Source organism: Oratosquilla oratoria, chromosome 40 (genome assembly GCF_046742065.1).
Source record: "Oratosquilla oratoria isolate Oo_2021 chromosome 40, ASM4674206v1, whole genome shotgun sequence".
Lineage (NCBI taxonomy): Eukaryota > Metazoa > Arthropoda > Malacostraca > Stomatopoda > Squillidae > Oratosquilla > Oratosquilla oratoria.
In genome coordinates this window covers 7,126,615-7,143,848 of record NC_134816.1, presented here as the reverse complement: position 1 = coordinate 7,143,848, position 17,234 = coordinate 7,126,615, and the positions used below count along the sequence as shown (strand labels likewise).

The following is a 17,234-nucleotide window of genomic DNA, read 5'->3' as shown; positions in this document are numbered from 1 at the left end:
GATTACCTTTGGAACACTAATAAACACTGAGTAATACATATATTTACACTCTAAAATGGTAACTTGCAGCTGTCTCTGCATCTGCCAACTGTTTTTCACCAGCGACATCGATGGCCCCGATGCTGTGATGATTTTTTAAATTCCGTAACCATCCATCAGAAAACTTAACTTCTGTCTCAATGACCATCTCTTCACAATATTTCTTGGCTTTTTCTTTTATTATTTGTCCCGACATCGGTTTCCCCTCTGCACGCCTGGCCTTAACCACTTCCATATGGTGACGCCTCCGTAGGCGGCATGAGGAGCAAGTGGGTACTTGATGATGCCGATGTCGCTATCTTGATTATATTTATTGTAGTCATACCTACGTAATTTCCACTCTCTCTAAACTGGCTTCATCAATTTTCTATGGTTATCAAAATACACGGGTGAAAGAGAACGAACGATTGAGCACCGACTTTATTTTTTATAATGCGATTATTATGACGCAACATCGCACGTCGGGCAGCTAATGCTGCCAGACGTGCGATGTGCCCCAGAGTGAAGAGGTTAAACCACATCCAGAGAACTTCGTCGAGATCTTCAATTTTTGGTTTCCTCATGGTTTTTCAACTCTCTGCTCCCTTCATGGTGACTCCAGCTCCAGCAAACTTCATGAGATTAGCCTTGGAATGCATATCAGTTATAGTGGTGGCGGCAATCTTAAAGTCGAGCATAATTTTCTTACGACTTTCCCCAGACTCCACTCTCTTGATCAACTTCAATTTGTCAGCATTAGACAGGATTATGTGCTTCCTCTTGGGTGTTTTCTTCCCTCCTGAAGGTGTTGGAGTCATGGTGAATGCAGCAAAACACAGGGAAAGTGCAATAAAACACCAGAAATCAGATAACAACAGCCAATGTCACCAGCACATAAACTCAACTGCCGCGCAGCAACAAAAATGGCCGCCCGGTTGGCTGTGGAGCGTGCAGTGCAATTTTCAAATAATTGTAATATATCTGGGCTCTCAAAAATTCAGATTGTTGGGTTTTCGGATTAATGGTGTTCAGATTAATGGACTTCAACTGTATTTCCATGTTGGATTGGAGGTGTGACATTGGAGCTGTCAACTGATGTTGTTGAGTGTAATCTTCCACTTCTGATTAGTAAGCAGTGAATGAAAAAAGGGCAAATTGTTCTTGATTTTGGTAAGGATTCAATGAAGATTATGAATAGATGGGTGAAATTGAGGGTAGCATCATCAGGTCACTACATGTTGCCACTGTTCTTGTGACTAGAACCAGGGATCCAGAATGTGTTGCTGGCTTCACTGGATAGCAGTAAAACTGCTTTAAAACTTCATCAATTTGGCCATCCAGGTGTGGAGAGATTAATAAGGATGCTATAAAATGCTGAAATGTTGGAGAGGGACATGGAGAAACAGATTATGTTACTGAAAATTGTGAAGTGTGTATAGAGTATAAATCCCCAAAACCTAGACCAGTTGTTACTGTGCAGATGGCAGAGAAATTTAATGAAGTAATTGCAATGGATCTGAAACAGGTATGGCAACATCTGTTTCTTCTCATTGTAGAGCTTGCTACAAGATATTGTGTGGTATCAGCCATTACCAACAAGTCTGCTAAGACAGTGGTTGGCAGTGTCTTCATAAATTGGATTTCATTGTTTGGTGCTCTGAGGAAACTTCTATCTGACAGTGGGTTTGAATTTAATAATAGTGATATGAGAGAGCTTGGCGAACTGTTTGGTACTAAATCTTTAACAACTGCTGCAGAAAGTCCATGGAGCAATGGCACATGTGAGCGGCTGAATGTTATAATTGGTGACACAATGCTAAAAGTGTTTGAGGATATGAAGTGTGATACTGATGTGGCCTTGGCTTGGGCAGTGTCGGCCCATAATGCATTGGTAAATAATTCTGGCTTTAGCCCAAACCATTTATATTTGGTTTCAATCCTGCAGAGCCATCTGTCACTAATAGCTCCTTGCCTGCTCTAGAGTCAGCTTCCGGCTTGGATATTGCGCAACAAAACTTGAATGCTCTGCACTCAGCTTGATGGGAGTACCTCAAGAACAAATCTAGTGAAAGGATCAAGAGAGCCTTTTGTCATAATGTACACACAATGGAGATAAGTGACCTTCACAATGGTGATGGTGTACCTTAAGTATAATGGTGATCAGTGATGGCATGGTCTGGGCCATCTTCTTTTTCTCTCAAGTACCTAACTAGGTTATGTTTTTCTTTTAGACCATATTCTACAATACACTTCTTTTTATCCACTGTATCTCTAACACAATTTTCTTTTTCCTTCATTACCCTAGGCTAATAACTGATCTTTAGCATTCTCCTTTATTTGTTGTTGAACAATTTCCTTAAATACTAGCTTTTCGCTTTCTTGATCTTCTTTCATTCCTGATTTTCTGTAAAACTTCCTCTCCTATACTTCCTCCAATTTCCTCAGTCATTGCCTTTATTTGTTCATTCACCTCTTTTTTTAAGGTAGCACTATTAGTGGTATCTTTGTTTTTCCTTTCATTTTCACATTTTACCTCAATTATTTTTTTAATTCACTTACCTCATTATTTATTTCAGCATTTTTTCTTTAAATCACTCACTTCCTTATTTATTCTGAGATAATCTTTCTTTATATCCATATTCTCTTGATTTCATGAACCCTTCCTAAATCTCGTCTCCTTTTCTATGTCTATAATTCTACTCAGGTTTCTTTTCTCATACATATTAAATCCAGAAAAAGGTTCATCTTCACCACACATTAAGGTCCTTTTGGGGTCTCAAGGTTTCTGTTTACAATATGTTTTACTATTACTCTGCTATAGGTCTCTGCGCTCATATTTATGTTAGGTTCTACTTCACCACCATTTTCTGGTCTGTTTTCATTCCCTTCAATTTTTCCTCAATATTCACTATTTCCACTGTGTTAAACCATCTTAGGCATCCACAAGTATTCCCCTTCCCATTCAACCTAGGTGTCTTATTATTTTTGTACTGTTGAGAAGTTTCATTTCTTTCATGTAATTTTCAGGAGCTCTGGTTGATACATGTTGACAGTCCCGTTGGCACTTGGGAGGCAGTGAGGAATATGGAGGGCATATGTGACCAGGAGGTGGATGAGAATTCAGAGGGGTTTGCTTCATCTGCATCGACATCTGAAAACACTGAGGAAGTAGATAGTGGTGAGGTACAGGAGGTACAAGGACAAAATGATATTGTAAGCAACTCTGATTTGCCAGACAACTCTCAAAGAGAAAGGAGACCATTTAAACTGTAGTGGGGCTAAGGATCCGAGGACTGGAGAAAAAAAAAAAAAAAAAGTGAGCACATGTCTGGAAGAATAGTGAGTAGAGGGGGTAATGCTAAAGGGACATGAAAATTGGTTCAACTTCCAAAAAGATTCTGATGGTCTGATGGGAGTGTAGTGTGGTTTTTTTGGAAGTTGCAAAATTGGAAACAATCCCTGATGAAGTGATGCTCATGTTTTACTCAAATGAAGAAGTGGTAAAAGCAAAGGAGCTGAAAGTACAAAATTGGCAAAAAGAAAAAAAAAATTGAGGTGGAGGATAGAGGACAGGAATTTATATCTGTGCAATGGGTTATCACAGAAAAGGTGAAAGATGGAAGCCCTATAATCAAGCCATGCCTTGTAGCAAGGGGCTTTGAGGAGGACACATCCAGCTTTAGGAAGGACTCCCCAACTTGTTCTAAAGAATCTATCTGATTGGCTCTGGCAACGGTTTCTGCATTTGGTTGGGAGTGTCACAGCCTGGATGTGAAGTCAGCTTACCTTCAGGGCAACTACATAGAGCAAGAGGTTTACTTGTGTCCTCCCCCAGAATATTATAGTGGTCAACTTTGGAGACTGAAAAAGATGGTGTATGGTCTATGTGATGCAGAAAGAGTGTGGTACTTGCATGTCAAGTCAGCTACTGTCTCTTGAGTCGTGTGTCCACTCAAACCATCCTTGTTTTCTTGGTATTATGGTGAACTTCATGTTATCATGCATATGTGGATGATTTTCTCTGGATGGGCACTGGGGAGTTCCAGAAGGTTACTGATGTTCTTCAAGGAGAGTTCTGTATTGGGAGCATGGCATCATCTACCTTCAAGCCTTCAAGTACATAGGTTTGGAAGTGGGCACTACAGCTGAAGGTATAATGGTTGGCCAGTATAGCTATGCCAGTCTGCTCACACCACTGTGTTTGGGATGTCGCATGTCAGCAGCCAAGTCCAGTGAGCTGTCCAACAATGAGAAGGAATTATGTGCTCTGATTGGTCAATTGAGCTGGATAACTACACAAACAAGACCTTACATAGCCTTTGATGTGTGTGAACTGAGTGGACATCATAAAAATGCCACAGTGGTTGATGCTGTGAGACTCAATAAGATTATCAACTGAATTGTGGGTGATCATTTTTGCTTGCTGTTTAGAAGGCTGTGGAGGACTGTATAACTGAGTGCTTCTCAGATGCCTCCTTTGGGAACCTATCTGATGGTGGCTCCCAGGGAGGATTTGTGGTTTTTTTTTCAAGGATGGGGAAGGAAGAAGATGCCTGATTTATTGGCAATCAAGAAATCTGCACCAAGTGGTGAAATCCACATTGTCTGCTGAGACCTTGGTGCTCATTAAATGTGTTGAGGCTGCTTCTTATATTGGATGGATTAATTATCAGGGACATTGTCAAATATCAGACCTTAGCTGTACACTGCTTGGTTGACATTAAGAGTTTGGCGGAGGCCTTGAATTCTTCTCATAGTGTGGAGGATTGTCGTCTTTGCAACAACATTGCACTGCTGAAGGATATGTTGTCGTGTGGTGAGATTAACTCTGTTTCTTGGGTCAGAACCTCTGAGCAACTTGCCGACTGCCTTAATAAGAGGGGGGGGGGGGGCTTGGCCCAGCATTTGCAAGCAGTCCTCTCTGGTCAATTGGATTCCTTGGCCTATAAATACTGGAACACTGAAGAGGAAGAAGTGACTTGTTGACCATCTACAGAATTATGAAAGGTGTAGAGATCCTTGATAGAAATGACTTACTAAATTGGGATAAGAGAAACACATGAGGACGTGGAAAGAAACTCAAAAAGGACAGTTATAGAAGAGACATAAAAAAAAAAAAAAAAAAAAAAAAATCACCACAGTGTGGTGGTTGTATGGAACATACTAGACAAAACAATGGTGTGTGCAAAAAAAATAGAAGAATTTAAGAGCAAATCAGATATGGCGAGATAAAGAGGACACCACAAGTGTAGCTTCCCTTCCCATAACATACAACTAAGTAAATACACACATGCACACAAATGCTGAAAAAATTGGGACATGAATGCCTTAAAAAGAAAAAAAAATTGGTTGAGGTAAAACATGAAAATGAGAAATTGAAAAGGAAAGATACTGCAAATAGTATGACCATACAAGAGGTGAAGGAACAAATGAAGGGAATGACCGAGAAAATTGGAGGAAGTGTAGGTGAGGAAAAGATACAGCAACTCAGGAAGGAATGGAAAAAAGATCATGAAAAGGATAAGGTATCTTCAAAGGAAACTGTTCAGCAACATATGCAGAACACTAAGAAAACAGTCATTCAGGTAATCAAGGAAAAGGAAAATTTGGTATATAGTGTATAGTAGTATTTGGTAAAAAAAAAAAAAAAAATCATGAGAGACAAAGAAGAGAATAAGAAGAGAAAGAATTAGCAAGAGATATTTTGAGAATAGTACAATATGAAGAGCAAGAAATAGAGGAAATAGAGGAAGTGCACAGAATTGGAAAATATTTACAGGAAATCTACCCCTAAAGATCAAATTAAGGTCACAAAGGGCAGCAGAAGAGATACTAGCCACAGGAAAGTTAGTAAATATTGAGCAATATAAAGATGTATGGATAAAAAGGGATATGAACCTTGAGGAAAAAGAGAGATGACATTAAGAAGCACAGCTAAAAAAAAAAAAAAAAATGAGAAAAGAACAGAGACCGAGAAAAAGAAGCTCTTTCGGAGAGTGTCAGACATGAGTCAGAGAAAATATATTAAAGAAAAAATATATATATATATATATATATATATATTTTTTTTTTTTTATTCAACCACAAACAACTCTCGCAATCGAGACTGAAGAATCGCTCGATGGAGACATTTTGTTGGAAATTGAAACGTGGACAAGCCGAGGATTCGAACCCAGCTAACCCGTAACAAAGTTACAGTGACTTAAACCAATGCGCTATCAAGAGAGATATAAGTTGAGTACGATTTTCTTATATTTGTATGCTCGAATTACATACATCTACACGAAATATCGCGTTCAACCCACCTCCAGTCTCGATTGCGATGGCATGGAATTAAAAGTTGTTTGTGGTTGAATAAAAATATCAATTGATCGCTGGGAACCATTCAGTGTAGATGTATAATCTATCCCACGTGCACATACTAGCTAAATGCAATATCATAGCGGAGATGGGTTGAACGCGATATTTCGTGTAGATGTATGTAATTCGAGCATACAAATATAAGAAAATCGTACTCAACTTATATCTCTCTTGATAGCGCATTGGTTTAAGTCACTGTAACTTTGTTACGGGTTAGCTGGGTTCGAATCCTCGGCTCGTCCATGTTTCAATTTCCAACAAAATGTCTCCATCGAGCGATTCTTCAGTCTCGATTGCGATGGCATGGAATTAAAAGTTGTTTGTGGTTGAATAAAAATATCAATTGATCGCTGGGAACCATTCAGTGTAGATGTATAATCTATCCCACGTGCACATACTAGCTAAATGCAATATCATAGCGGAGATGGGTTGAACGCGATATTTCGTGTAGATGTATGTAATTCGAGCATACAAATATAAGAAAATCGTACTCAACTTATATCTCTCTTGATAGCGCATTGGTTTAAGTCACTGTAACTTTGTTATGGGTTAGCTGGGTTCGAATCCTCGGCTCGTCCATGTTTCAATTTCCAACAAAATGTCTCCATCGAGCGATTCTTCAGTCTCGATTGCGATGGCATGGAATTAAAAGTTGTTTGTGGTTGAATAAAAATATCAATTGATCGCTGGGAACCATTCAGTGTAGATGTATATATATATATATATATATATACATATATATATATATACATATATATATATATGTATATATATATATATATATATATATATATACAGATTAATTTCAGGATTACATGAACTTAATGATTACTTGTCAGAAGCAAAGCCAGACACAATGGCAATTGTAGAGACAAAATTAAGGGGTCCACTATCACCAGTGTTGGATATGGATTATAATCACTGGCTTAGAAATAGAGAGGAAAAACATGGTGGAGTTATGTTCTTGGCTAAGAAAAATTTAAATGTGATAGTTACAAATGGAGGAACAGTGTGGAAATGATCCCAATAAGAGTTGAAGATAATGACATGAAAAAGAGATTGTGGTGATTTATATGTCCCCGAAAATGGGTGCTAGGAGAGATATTACTCTAAAATGTTAGAAGATACAAGGATTTCATTAAATGGGGTGCTGAAAGATGGAGGAAACGTGGTACTCATGGGAGATTTTAAATGCAAAAACATCTGTTGGGTGATGACAATGAAAGATGGAGAGGAATTATGGGGAAATGTATTACTTGACATGACTATGAAATATACAATGAATTGAGTAAAGGAAAACACCAGATATAGAATTAATGAAAAACCATCGAGACTAGATTCTTTTTACATCAAAACCTGAAATTGTGGATAAAATTGAATACAAGACACAAATTGGGAAGAGTGATTATATATAAGGTGTCAGATAACAATGATAATTAACCCCTTCCATACGGTGCCGCACACGTAGGCGTCATGGACTTAGATCTCGGTGGCAGCAGCCAGTGCCAGCCGTACGACGTGTCGTAATAATACTCGCATCATAAAATATAGTCACCGCTTATATCGATCGTTCTCTCTTCACCCGTGAATTTTGATAACCATAGAAAATGCGATTACAAAAGAATTAGAAAGAATGTCATTATGGAGGGGTGACTACAATAAATATAATCAAGACGCCGATATGGCAGCCTCGCGAATACACTCGCTCCCCATGACGCCTACGTGTGCGGCACTGTATGGAAGGGGTTAAGATGTGATTTACCTTGACTTTAACAAAGTGTTCGACAAGGTGCCACACCAGAGACTACTAAATAAAATCAAAGCCCATGGCACAGGAGGAAAAGTGTTAGAATGGATTAGAGCTTGGATCAGTGACAGAAAACAGTGGGTCACCATAAATGGAGTAAAATCTAGGTGGGGTAAGGTTACTAGTGGGGTTCCCCAGGGCTCGGTTTTGGGTCCCTTGTTGTTCATTATGTACATAAATGACTTAGATGATGGGATAAATAGTGATGTTAGTAAATTCATCGATGACACTAAAATTGAATGCCTAATTAGGTCAGGAGACGACACAGAGATTCTGCAGGATGATCTTAACAAATTGTTCACATGGTTGGTGAAATGGCAAATGACCTTCAATATCTCTAAGTGTAGCATGTTAAACATAGGGCTACACAACCCTGAAAAATAGGTACAGCTTAGATAACACGTTTTTAGAGAAAACTGAGTGCGAGAGAGACGGGAGTTCTAGTGAGTCCGGACCTTAAAACCAGGAAACAGTGCATTAGTGCCAGGAATAAAGCTAACAGAGCATTAGGTTTTATAGCTAGGACAGTAACGAATAGAAGTGCAGAGGTAATTATCAAACTCTATCTAGCGATAGTTATACCCATCCTTGACTAAGCGGTACAGTTTTGGTCTCCGTCCTATAGAATGGACATAAATTTTACTAGAAACAGTACAGAGGAGAATGACCAAAATGATACATGGACTCAGAAATTTGCCTTATGAAGAGGTGTTTAGGCACCTTAACTTACACTCTCTGGAAAGACGCAGAGTGCGGGGTGATCTAAAAGAGGTGTTCAAGTGGATCAAAGGTTTTAACAAAGGTGATGCAAACAAGATCATCATATTAAAACAACAGGGCAGGACTTGTAGTAATGGATTTAAACTGGACAAATTTAGATTTAAGAAGGAAATAGGCATGAATTGGTTTACTAATAGGGTGGTCAATGAATGGAATTGACTTAGTAACCATGTAGTAAGCGCTGAAACTATCAGTTGTTTTAAGAAACGGTTAGACAACTTTATGGATAGGGATGACAGGTGGTGATGGATACGGAGCTGCCTTGCATTGGCCTTATGGTCTCTTGCAGTCTCCTTCATTCTTATGTTATGTTCTTATTACTTGAGCTAGAACTAAAGGAAATATGGAGAGAAATGAGAAATACAGAAAAGATAGACTGGTATATAGTAAAACGGACTTTGTGAAACTAAAGAATTTTCTTTTCAAGATGTTAGTTGGGAAAAATTCTACAATGAAGAGACGAGTGGAAGAAAAATGGAAGATTCTGATGGAAACCTATAATGGAGTGGATAAATATGTACCAAGACAAAAACAGGAAAAGGTGTACATTAAGTGCTGGTTTAACAGAAGGTGCAGTGAGGCAAAAGAATGAAGAGATAAAGCTTGGAAAAGATGGAAAACAAGAGAAAAATCCTAGAAAGTGGCAAATACATATCAATGAAAGGAATGAATATGTAAAAATATGCAGGGAAGAAAAAATTATGAAAAAGACATAATAGATAAATGTAAGGATCAACCAAAACTATTCTATAGATATGTGAATGGCAAATTGAAAAATTGTAAGAAATTGAGAAACTACACCAAGGGAACATGGAATGCACAGAAGATACAGAAATGGCTGAGGTCATGAGTAAACATTTCAAGTCAGTTTTCACTAGAGAAAAAGTATGGCACTGGGATGAAAGGCTAGAAGTGAGATTGCCCCCAGTGGGGGAAATAATAGCAAAACGAGCAGAAATAATGGACCAAATAACAAACCTTGATGTCAGGAAATTGCACAACCTGGCTGGCATTGTAAACTGGATACTAAAGGAGTGTAAAAAAGAACTGGTAGGCAAAATATATAAGATGCTCACTTAAAGAAGGAAAAAGGCCAACATTATACCAATATATAAAGGAAGAAACAAGGAAGACCCAACAAATTACAGACCAGTTTTGTTTACAAGTATGGTAGTCAAAATTTGTGAAAAAGTTATCAAGAATAGATGGACGATAACAACATACTAAACCTGAGACAGTTTGGATTCAGACTGGGAAGATCATGTGACACAAATCTGATCTATTTTTGCTCAAGACTATTAGATATAATACATGAAAGGGACAGATGGGCTGATTATACTTTCCTAGACCTATAAAAAGCTTTTGATAAAAGTGCCACATCATCCAGTACCAAAAAGAATATAAGGAAAATTAAAAGAATCCAAAGAGCAACTATGAAGATGCCCCCCCCACACACACACACTTTCAGAACTGTCATACGAAGAGAGATTGTCAAAACTAGAGTTACTTTTTGGTACTGGGCGACCATAGTATTGCTGCATACTCCAGTCTTGATCTTATCAGTGTGACTAGTATTTTCTTCACCATTTCTTCATCCAAGTAAATAAATGCCACTTCTATTGACCTCAGCAAGTTGTAGGCTTCTCTGACAATTTTGTTTATCTGTTTATGAGGGGCCATGTCCTTTGTGATGATTACTCCCAGGTCTTTTACAAATCCCACTTCCTTTACATCCTTTTCACCAACTTTATATTGTCCTGATATCCTATCTTTACTTTTCCCAAATTCCATTATACTGCATTTCTTGATGTTGATGTCCACTTCCCACTTGACTCCATTCCCAAATTTTGTTTAGATCTCTCAGCAGTGACTCGCAGTCTATTTCAGTTTCCATTTTTTCAACAATTTTGTGTCATCAGCAAAGGGGCTCATGTAACTCTCCATATCCTCGTCCATGTCATTTACATAAATAGCAAACTTTATTGGAGCCAGTACCGATCCCTGTGGAACTCCATTAACCACTTCATTTCAGGCAAAAATCTTGCGGGCAGCATTAGCTGCCAGACGTACGATGTTGCGTCATAATACTCGCATTATAAAAAATAAAGTCACGGCTGTATCGATCGTTCTCTCTTTCGAAGTATGGAAGACAAATGAGTGGAAGGGTGGTGAGCTAAACACAGAGAACATTTGGAGTTTTATTCACTGACGTTTCGTCCTTACCAGGACATTCTCAAAGTACATACAGTTTCAGAAAATTAACAGCTGTAGGTACTCTGATTGTCAAGGAGGTAAAAAGGACAATTGAGAACGGAGGTAGAAGTGACATGGTCGGAGTCACATGAAAAAGGGTAGGGGACGGATGAGAGTATAGAGGGAGGGGAACACGTCAAGGATGGATTATATAAGCTGTTAATTTTCTGAAACTGTATGTACTTTGAGAATGTCCTGATAAGGACGAAACGTCAGTGAATAAAACTCCAACTGTTCTCTGTGTTTAGCTCACCACCCTTCCACTCGTTCTCTCTTTCACCCGTGAATTTTGATAACCATAGAAAATATGATGAAGCCAGTTTACATAGTATGGGGATCATGCAGGTACAACTACAATAAATATAATCAAGACGCCGATATGGCAGCCTCGCATACCCACTTGCTCCTCATGACGCCTACGTAAGCGTCACCGTATGGAAGGGGTTAATCACCTTTTCCCAAGTAGAACCTTTATCTCTGAGCACTACTCTCATTTTTCTTCCATGCGATATAGCAATAGAAAATTAATTATTAATTTTGTAAATTATAATAGATCAATGTAATATGCAATTTTCTTGGCAGAAATCAAAAACAAAAAAGTTGCTAAAACCTATTTTCTAACAAAGTCGTGACGGTTGAATGATACATCATGTTTATTTTGATAGGTGCCGAGGTTGAAGAAATGAAAGGATAATAAATTAGTCTATTCTAACCTAACCTAACAACCTAACCTATGTAACCTAACCAATGTTTAGTAATTTGGTACCTCAAATTCTAAAGATCATCTGGGTCGTCGTCGTCACGGATGCCGACGGCCTGATTATTATTATACCTTGAGCAATTAACAGACGATGTCAGAACCCCATATTCTCTCATAAAGTCCAAGGAAACCCTATTGTCTTTGTAACAGTGTTTATTAACGTCACCTAGAGTTGGAGAACACCCATTCCACAACGTGAAACCCATTGTCTGATAGTGACTGGACTGGCATGGCATCCATACCATATCCTAATGGCTTCATTCATTAGTAAATTTGCTTGTAGCAAGTTTTTTATTTTTTTTTTATTTCTGCCAAGAAAATCGCATATTACGTTCATGTATTATAATCTCCAAAATTAATATTTACGACACTGCCTCTGACCCAGGGCAGTGGACAAGGTGCAAAGATGACCCGTCATCCAGGAGGTGCTAAGATAAGAGGGAGGACGGAGGGTGGAGGGGAGTGGAGTGTATTTGGGGATGGAATGGGTGGGAATGGTTTTATGCCTTTTTCTTTTTGGTTACCTCCCTTGTAAGGGGAAAAAAGCTTTGGTATATGTATATATGTAATTTTCTAATGCTATATCGCACATGTGTGCACAATTAAAATAATACCTTTAATTTTCTGCTATATTGCATAGGTGTGCACAACTAAAACAATACTGTTTATGTGTATTGGAACAAAAAGGTCTTTTATAAGTAACAAGAAAGGACCATGGCATACTGTTACACAAACTCAAGGACTTTGGCATCACAGGGAAACTGAGTGTGTGGATTCATGCGTTTCTCACAAGACACCTACAGACAGTCTCGGTACGAGGGACCAAATCACAAAAAGCACAAATGATCAATGGTGTACCTCATGGCTCTGTATTGGGCCCACTCCTATTTCTGATCTATATGGGGGACATAAATGAGGGAATAAATGGCTCTAGCCTCTCCTCATTTGCCGATGACACCAGCTTGAGCTTACCAATCACGAGTACCGAAGATGTACCTAACCTCCAGAGAGATCTAGATACTGTCTATGCCTAGGCCTCAAGAAATAATATGGTCTTCAATGAAGAAAAGTTTGAAATACTGCAACATGGCCAACATCAAGAAATAAAAACTAACATAAAACTACTCTCAGAAGGAGGCCATGAAATCAGCGTACTACAGACCGCCAAATGCCTGGGGGTACATCTGGAAGAAGACTGCACCTTTCATCACCACATAGCTGACACAGTGAAAAGAGCAAGAGGGATGTCAGGTTGGGTACTCAGAACCTTCTCTACCAGGGAACACCATGATACAGCCACTCTTAGACTACTGTAGCCAGCTGTGGTCACCTCACAAACGGGGAGAAATTCAGCAGCTGGAGGCTGTCCAACGGTCCTACACCAGGCAAATCAGAGGAATGCAGGATTTAAACTACTGGGAACATCTCAAAAAGTTGGGGCTCTACTCTCAACAATGAAGAGACCAGTATCGTGCCATCTACATGTGGAAGGTAATTGAAGGAAAGGTACCTAATCCAGCACCCCATTCCCTGCAGCCTTACAGAACTGAAAGATCAGGGAGGAAAATAACAAGAAAAACCATACCAACCAGAGCTCCTGAAAGGATCAAAACCCTGCTAGTGAATAGCCTGAGCCATGAGGGTCCAAAGATCTTTAATGCCCTCCCAAGGGATATGTGAGATATCACCAACTGTACAGTAGACAGACTCAAGGCTGGACTGGGTTAGTTCTTTTCAGCAGTACCTGATGAACCACCTGTACCAGGCTATGCTGCCGAATGCCTGTCAACAAACACCACACTAGACCAGGTGGCCTTAAAGGACCCATTCGAATGGGTACGCATCAATTTGAATGCTTGTAGCATTCAGCGCATGTGCAGAATTATCAAATTGTCTTGCTGTTCTGCAAGTGTATGCCTATTTCTTAATATATATATAAAAAAAAAAAAAAAAAAAAAAAAAAAAAAATTAGCCATTGCAAATTAGTTTTTCGAGTAAAAATTTAAAGGTAAGATACCTATATATGAATATTTAAATGTAATATTCGTATTTTTTAGCCTATTTTCTCTCAGAAACAAATTTTTTTAAGATAGTTGATAATGAAAAGTTGTGCCTCAATCATCAACATGTAGGCATGTTCTCCTATACTTAGTAATGTTTGGTAATGCAGGACATGTCAGAGATACTACGCATGGTAGTCGAAGAGGATGTTGTTCACAAATAATACTTACATTGTTATGGTATGAATTTTAAGATGGACAGGCTATGCTATACCTATTACATAGCCAGCAATAGCTATAAAAGCAATTATATGAAATAACTATTAATAATGTGGTCAGTATTCCATGTCATGGACCATGTCCATGACCATGAGAAGTCTCAAGAGGTCTAGAGGTCTAGAGGCTAGACTTAAATTTTCCTCTTGGTTTCATGATGACAGATGTGAGCTGTTGAAATAAGGCGGTTTATTTAGATAGTCATGATTATAACATCATTAAACAAAATAACTCCTTCGAAAGTATAAAGACTTTATTCATTTTTCTATTTCGGTAAATTGGTGTAAAAAAATAATTCTCTGATTTAAACATAAATTTACATTAGGTATTAGGATAGTTGCAGTACTGACTGGTTAGTGTACCGAGAGGAAATGTAAGGGTAAGGGCTAAGGCACCTATATATGCACTTTTTAATGTGATGGTAGAGTTCTTTTGGTTGTGCATACATTACATTACACATACATTACATTGATGGAACATGTTACATGGTAGGTGTTAGTAAGAATAGAATAAAAGGAAAGTCCTACATTGTTTTTGACATGCTCAGGTGATTTGTTGACCCATAAAACCTTCGCGTTCCAAGTTGCATGTCAAATGGGCCAGGGGTTTGGATTTTATGGATTATCTCTAAACTGACAATTGTGCCATAACAACATGAAAGGTGTTAGTAAGAATAGTATAAAAGGAAGGTCCTACATTGTTTTTGACATGGTCAAGTGATTTGTTGACCCATAAAACCTTTACATGCCAAGTTGCAGGTCAATTGGGCCAGGGGTTTGGATTTTATGGATGATTATCTCTAAACTGACAATAGTTGCTATGGTAACATGAAAGGTGTTAGTAAGAATAGTATAAAAGGAAGGTCCTACATTGTTTTTGACATGCTCAGATGAGCTGTTGGCCCATAAAACCTTCACATGCCAAGTTGCATGTCAATTGGGCTAGGGGTTTGGATTTTACTGATGATCATCTCTATTAAGTTGTCAATTTAGTAAATTGACAACTTAATAGTTGCCATGAAAAGGCAAATTTTGTATGGAGATGTTCCACATTGTTTTTGACATACTCTGAAGTATTCCAAATTTCAATAAAATTGGACCAGTGGTTTAGAGTTTACGTGTATTTACCAAAATCTTTACAAATTATCACTCTAATTCTAACCTTTTGTTATGGTAAAGTCTAGCCAAAAATTTGGGATAAAAAATAATTTAAAAAATTGGAGCTCCCTTTTTTTTCAAGGTATTTAAAAAAATCTAAAAAGTATTTTGTTTCTAATGAAATTGTCTTTCAGACATATGCAACAAGAATTTAAGTTTTGTTTTTTTCATTTTGTGCCTGTGCCTACCATGGCTGTGAAGAGGTCTTCTAGACATCTCCAAGTAAATCCAAGTAGGTAGAATTAAAGGGTTAAACCAAACTTGGAATTTTTGTGCTCGTACCTAAACTTTACATTTACTAGCAACTGAATTCAAACCAGTTAAAGAGAAATACAATAAATCACACCACCTTCCAGAAAAGGATACCTGTCCCGGTGTGAGGAAAAATAAAAACCAAGATTGACTGAACTTGCTGAAGAAAACATGTAAATTGTAATGATGTATGATGTTTGTGACTTTGTCATGTAACAGAAAACATTCCTCCAATAACTCGCAACCTACCTATAATCTTTTTTATCAATTGACGACTTTGTTGGCTGGTCTAACACGACAAAATTAGTCATGTTTTTATACACCGGTGCTCTGTTTACTTCTCGTGCTTGAATGTTTTCAGTTTGCCCAGAGTCACTTCTTTCTTCTACATACACCGATCGAAAACTCGTCCTTCGTATTCTTTTGCACAAAACCTTTCTGTCTATCAAGCTGAGTAGCTTTCTTTTAGAGGGCATTGGTTGATTCTATACACTCTAAAATAGTAGATAAAACTACTGATCAACTAATGCATTCACCCTCCCCGGTACTTAGAAGTTGCATTTGCGTGTAGACATTGGCATAATAACAATATATTTGTGCTTTTACTACAAATGACACGACTGTGATTGACCATAAAAACATTAGTTTTAATGTCGACATGCGACACTTTTATCATTATTTATTATTTCATTTATTAGCCTCATTATTCATGAGCTATATGATATACTATTCTTGTATATCTAGTTATTTATTTAATTGTAGTATATTTGGTTGGAGCTGTGGTCAAGAGGGTTCCGCCTTTTTGTCTTCACTTATCAAATTTTGCCTCAGATTCGTTAATGTTGATGGTGCGGATTATATTTTCATCCAGTATGTTCAATACCCCGTCTGGGGTATTGGCTGCATGTCTATATAGGGCGCCCCTACGGACCAGAGCCACACATCATTTTGTCTGTGATAGAGGAAAACTCTGCTCATAGAGAGATGATGACACTTTTATACTACGACTCCCCCTCCTTTATGCTGTCCTCCAACCCCTTATTACTGTCCTGTACCATTTCTCTGAATATTAATTTCCTTTTTTCGCCTACCCTGTGGTAGGGGAAGAGAATGCTACCACCAAGTCTTTCTACTTGAGTCGTAAAAGGCGACAAAAAACGGAACGGGGATGGGATTAGGAGTCCTACTACCTGTAACCCCAAAGGAGACATTCCTTTAAAAAAAAAAAAAAAGTAAAGTAAAGGCATAAGAGGGTCTGGGAGTTTTCCAACCAGTACACTAAAGTTTGGGTCTTTTAATGTGCGTGGATGTGGTACAGATGAGAGTAAAAGGGAAGAGATAAGCAGTACGATTGTGAAAAGAGAGATGGATGTGCTGGCTTTGAGTGAAACTAAAATGAAAGGGAAGGGCGAGTGTGAGTTTGGGAGTGTAGCTGGGAGGTACTCAGGAGTGAAGAGGGGACGAGGGAGAGAAGGGGTGGCTATACTAGTAAGTGAAGAGATAGGTAAACGTGTGGTGGTGTTGAAGGAGGTTTCATCAAGGCTGATGTGGATGAAGGTGAAGCGAGAGGA

The 17,234-nt window shown here is 38.4% G+C and overlaps 1 protein-coding gene across 2 annotated transcripts in view; it reads right to left on the bottom strand.

Annotated features, from left to right (window-relative positions):
• The window catches only part of LOC143020628 (nardilysin-like), a 252,330-nt gene extending 236,083 nt beyond the window's left edge, over positions 1–16,247 (bottom strand). For both annotated transcript variants that reach the window (XM_076177107.1, XM_076177108.1), the window contains exon 1: positions 15,913–16,247. In XM_076177107.1, the coding sequence (XP_076033222.1) occupies positions 15,913–16,139 (227 nt within the window). In that variant the 5' untranslated portion in view covers positions 16,140–16,247. The remainder of the gene's footprint in view (positions 1–15,912) is intronic.
• Between the last annotated feature and the right edge of the window lie 987 nt (positions 16,248–17,234).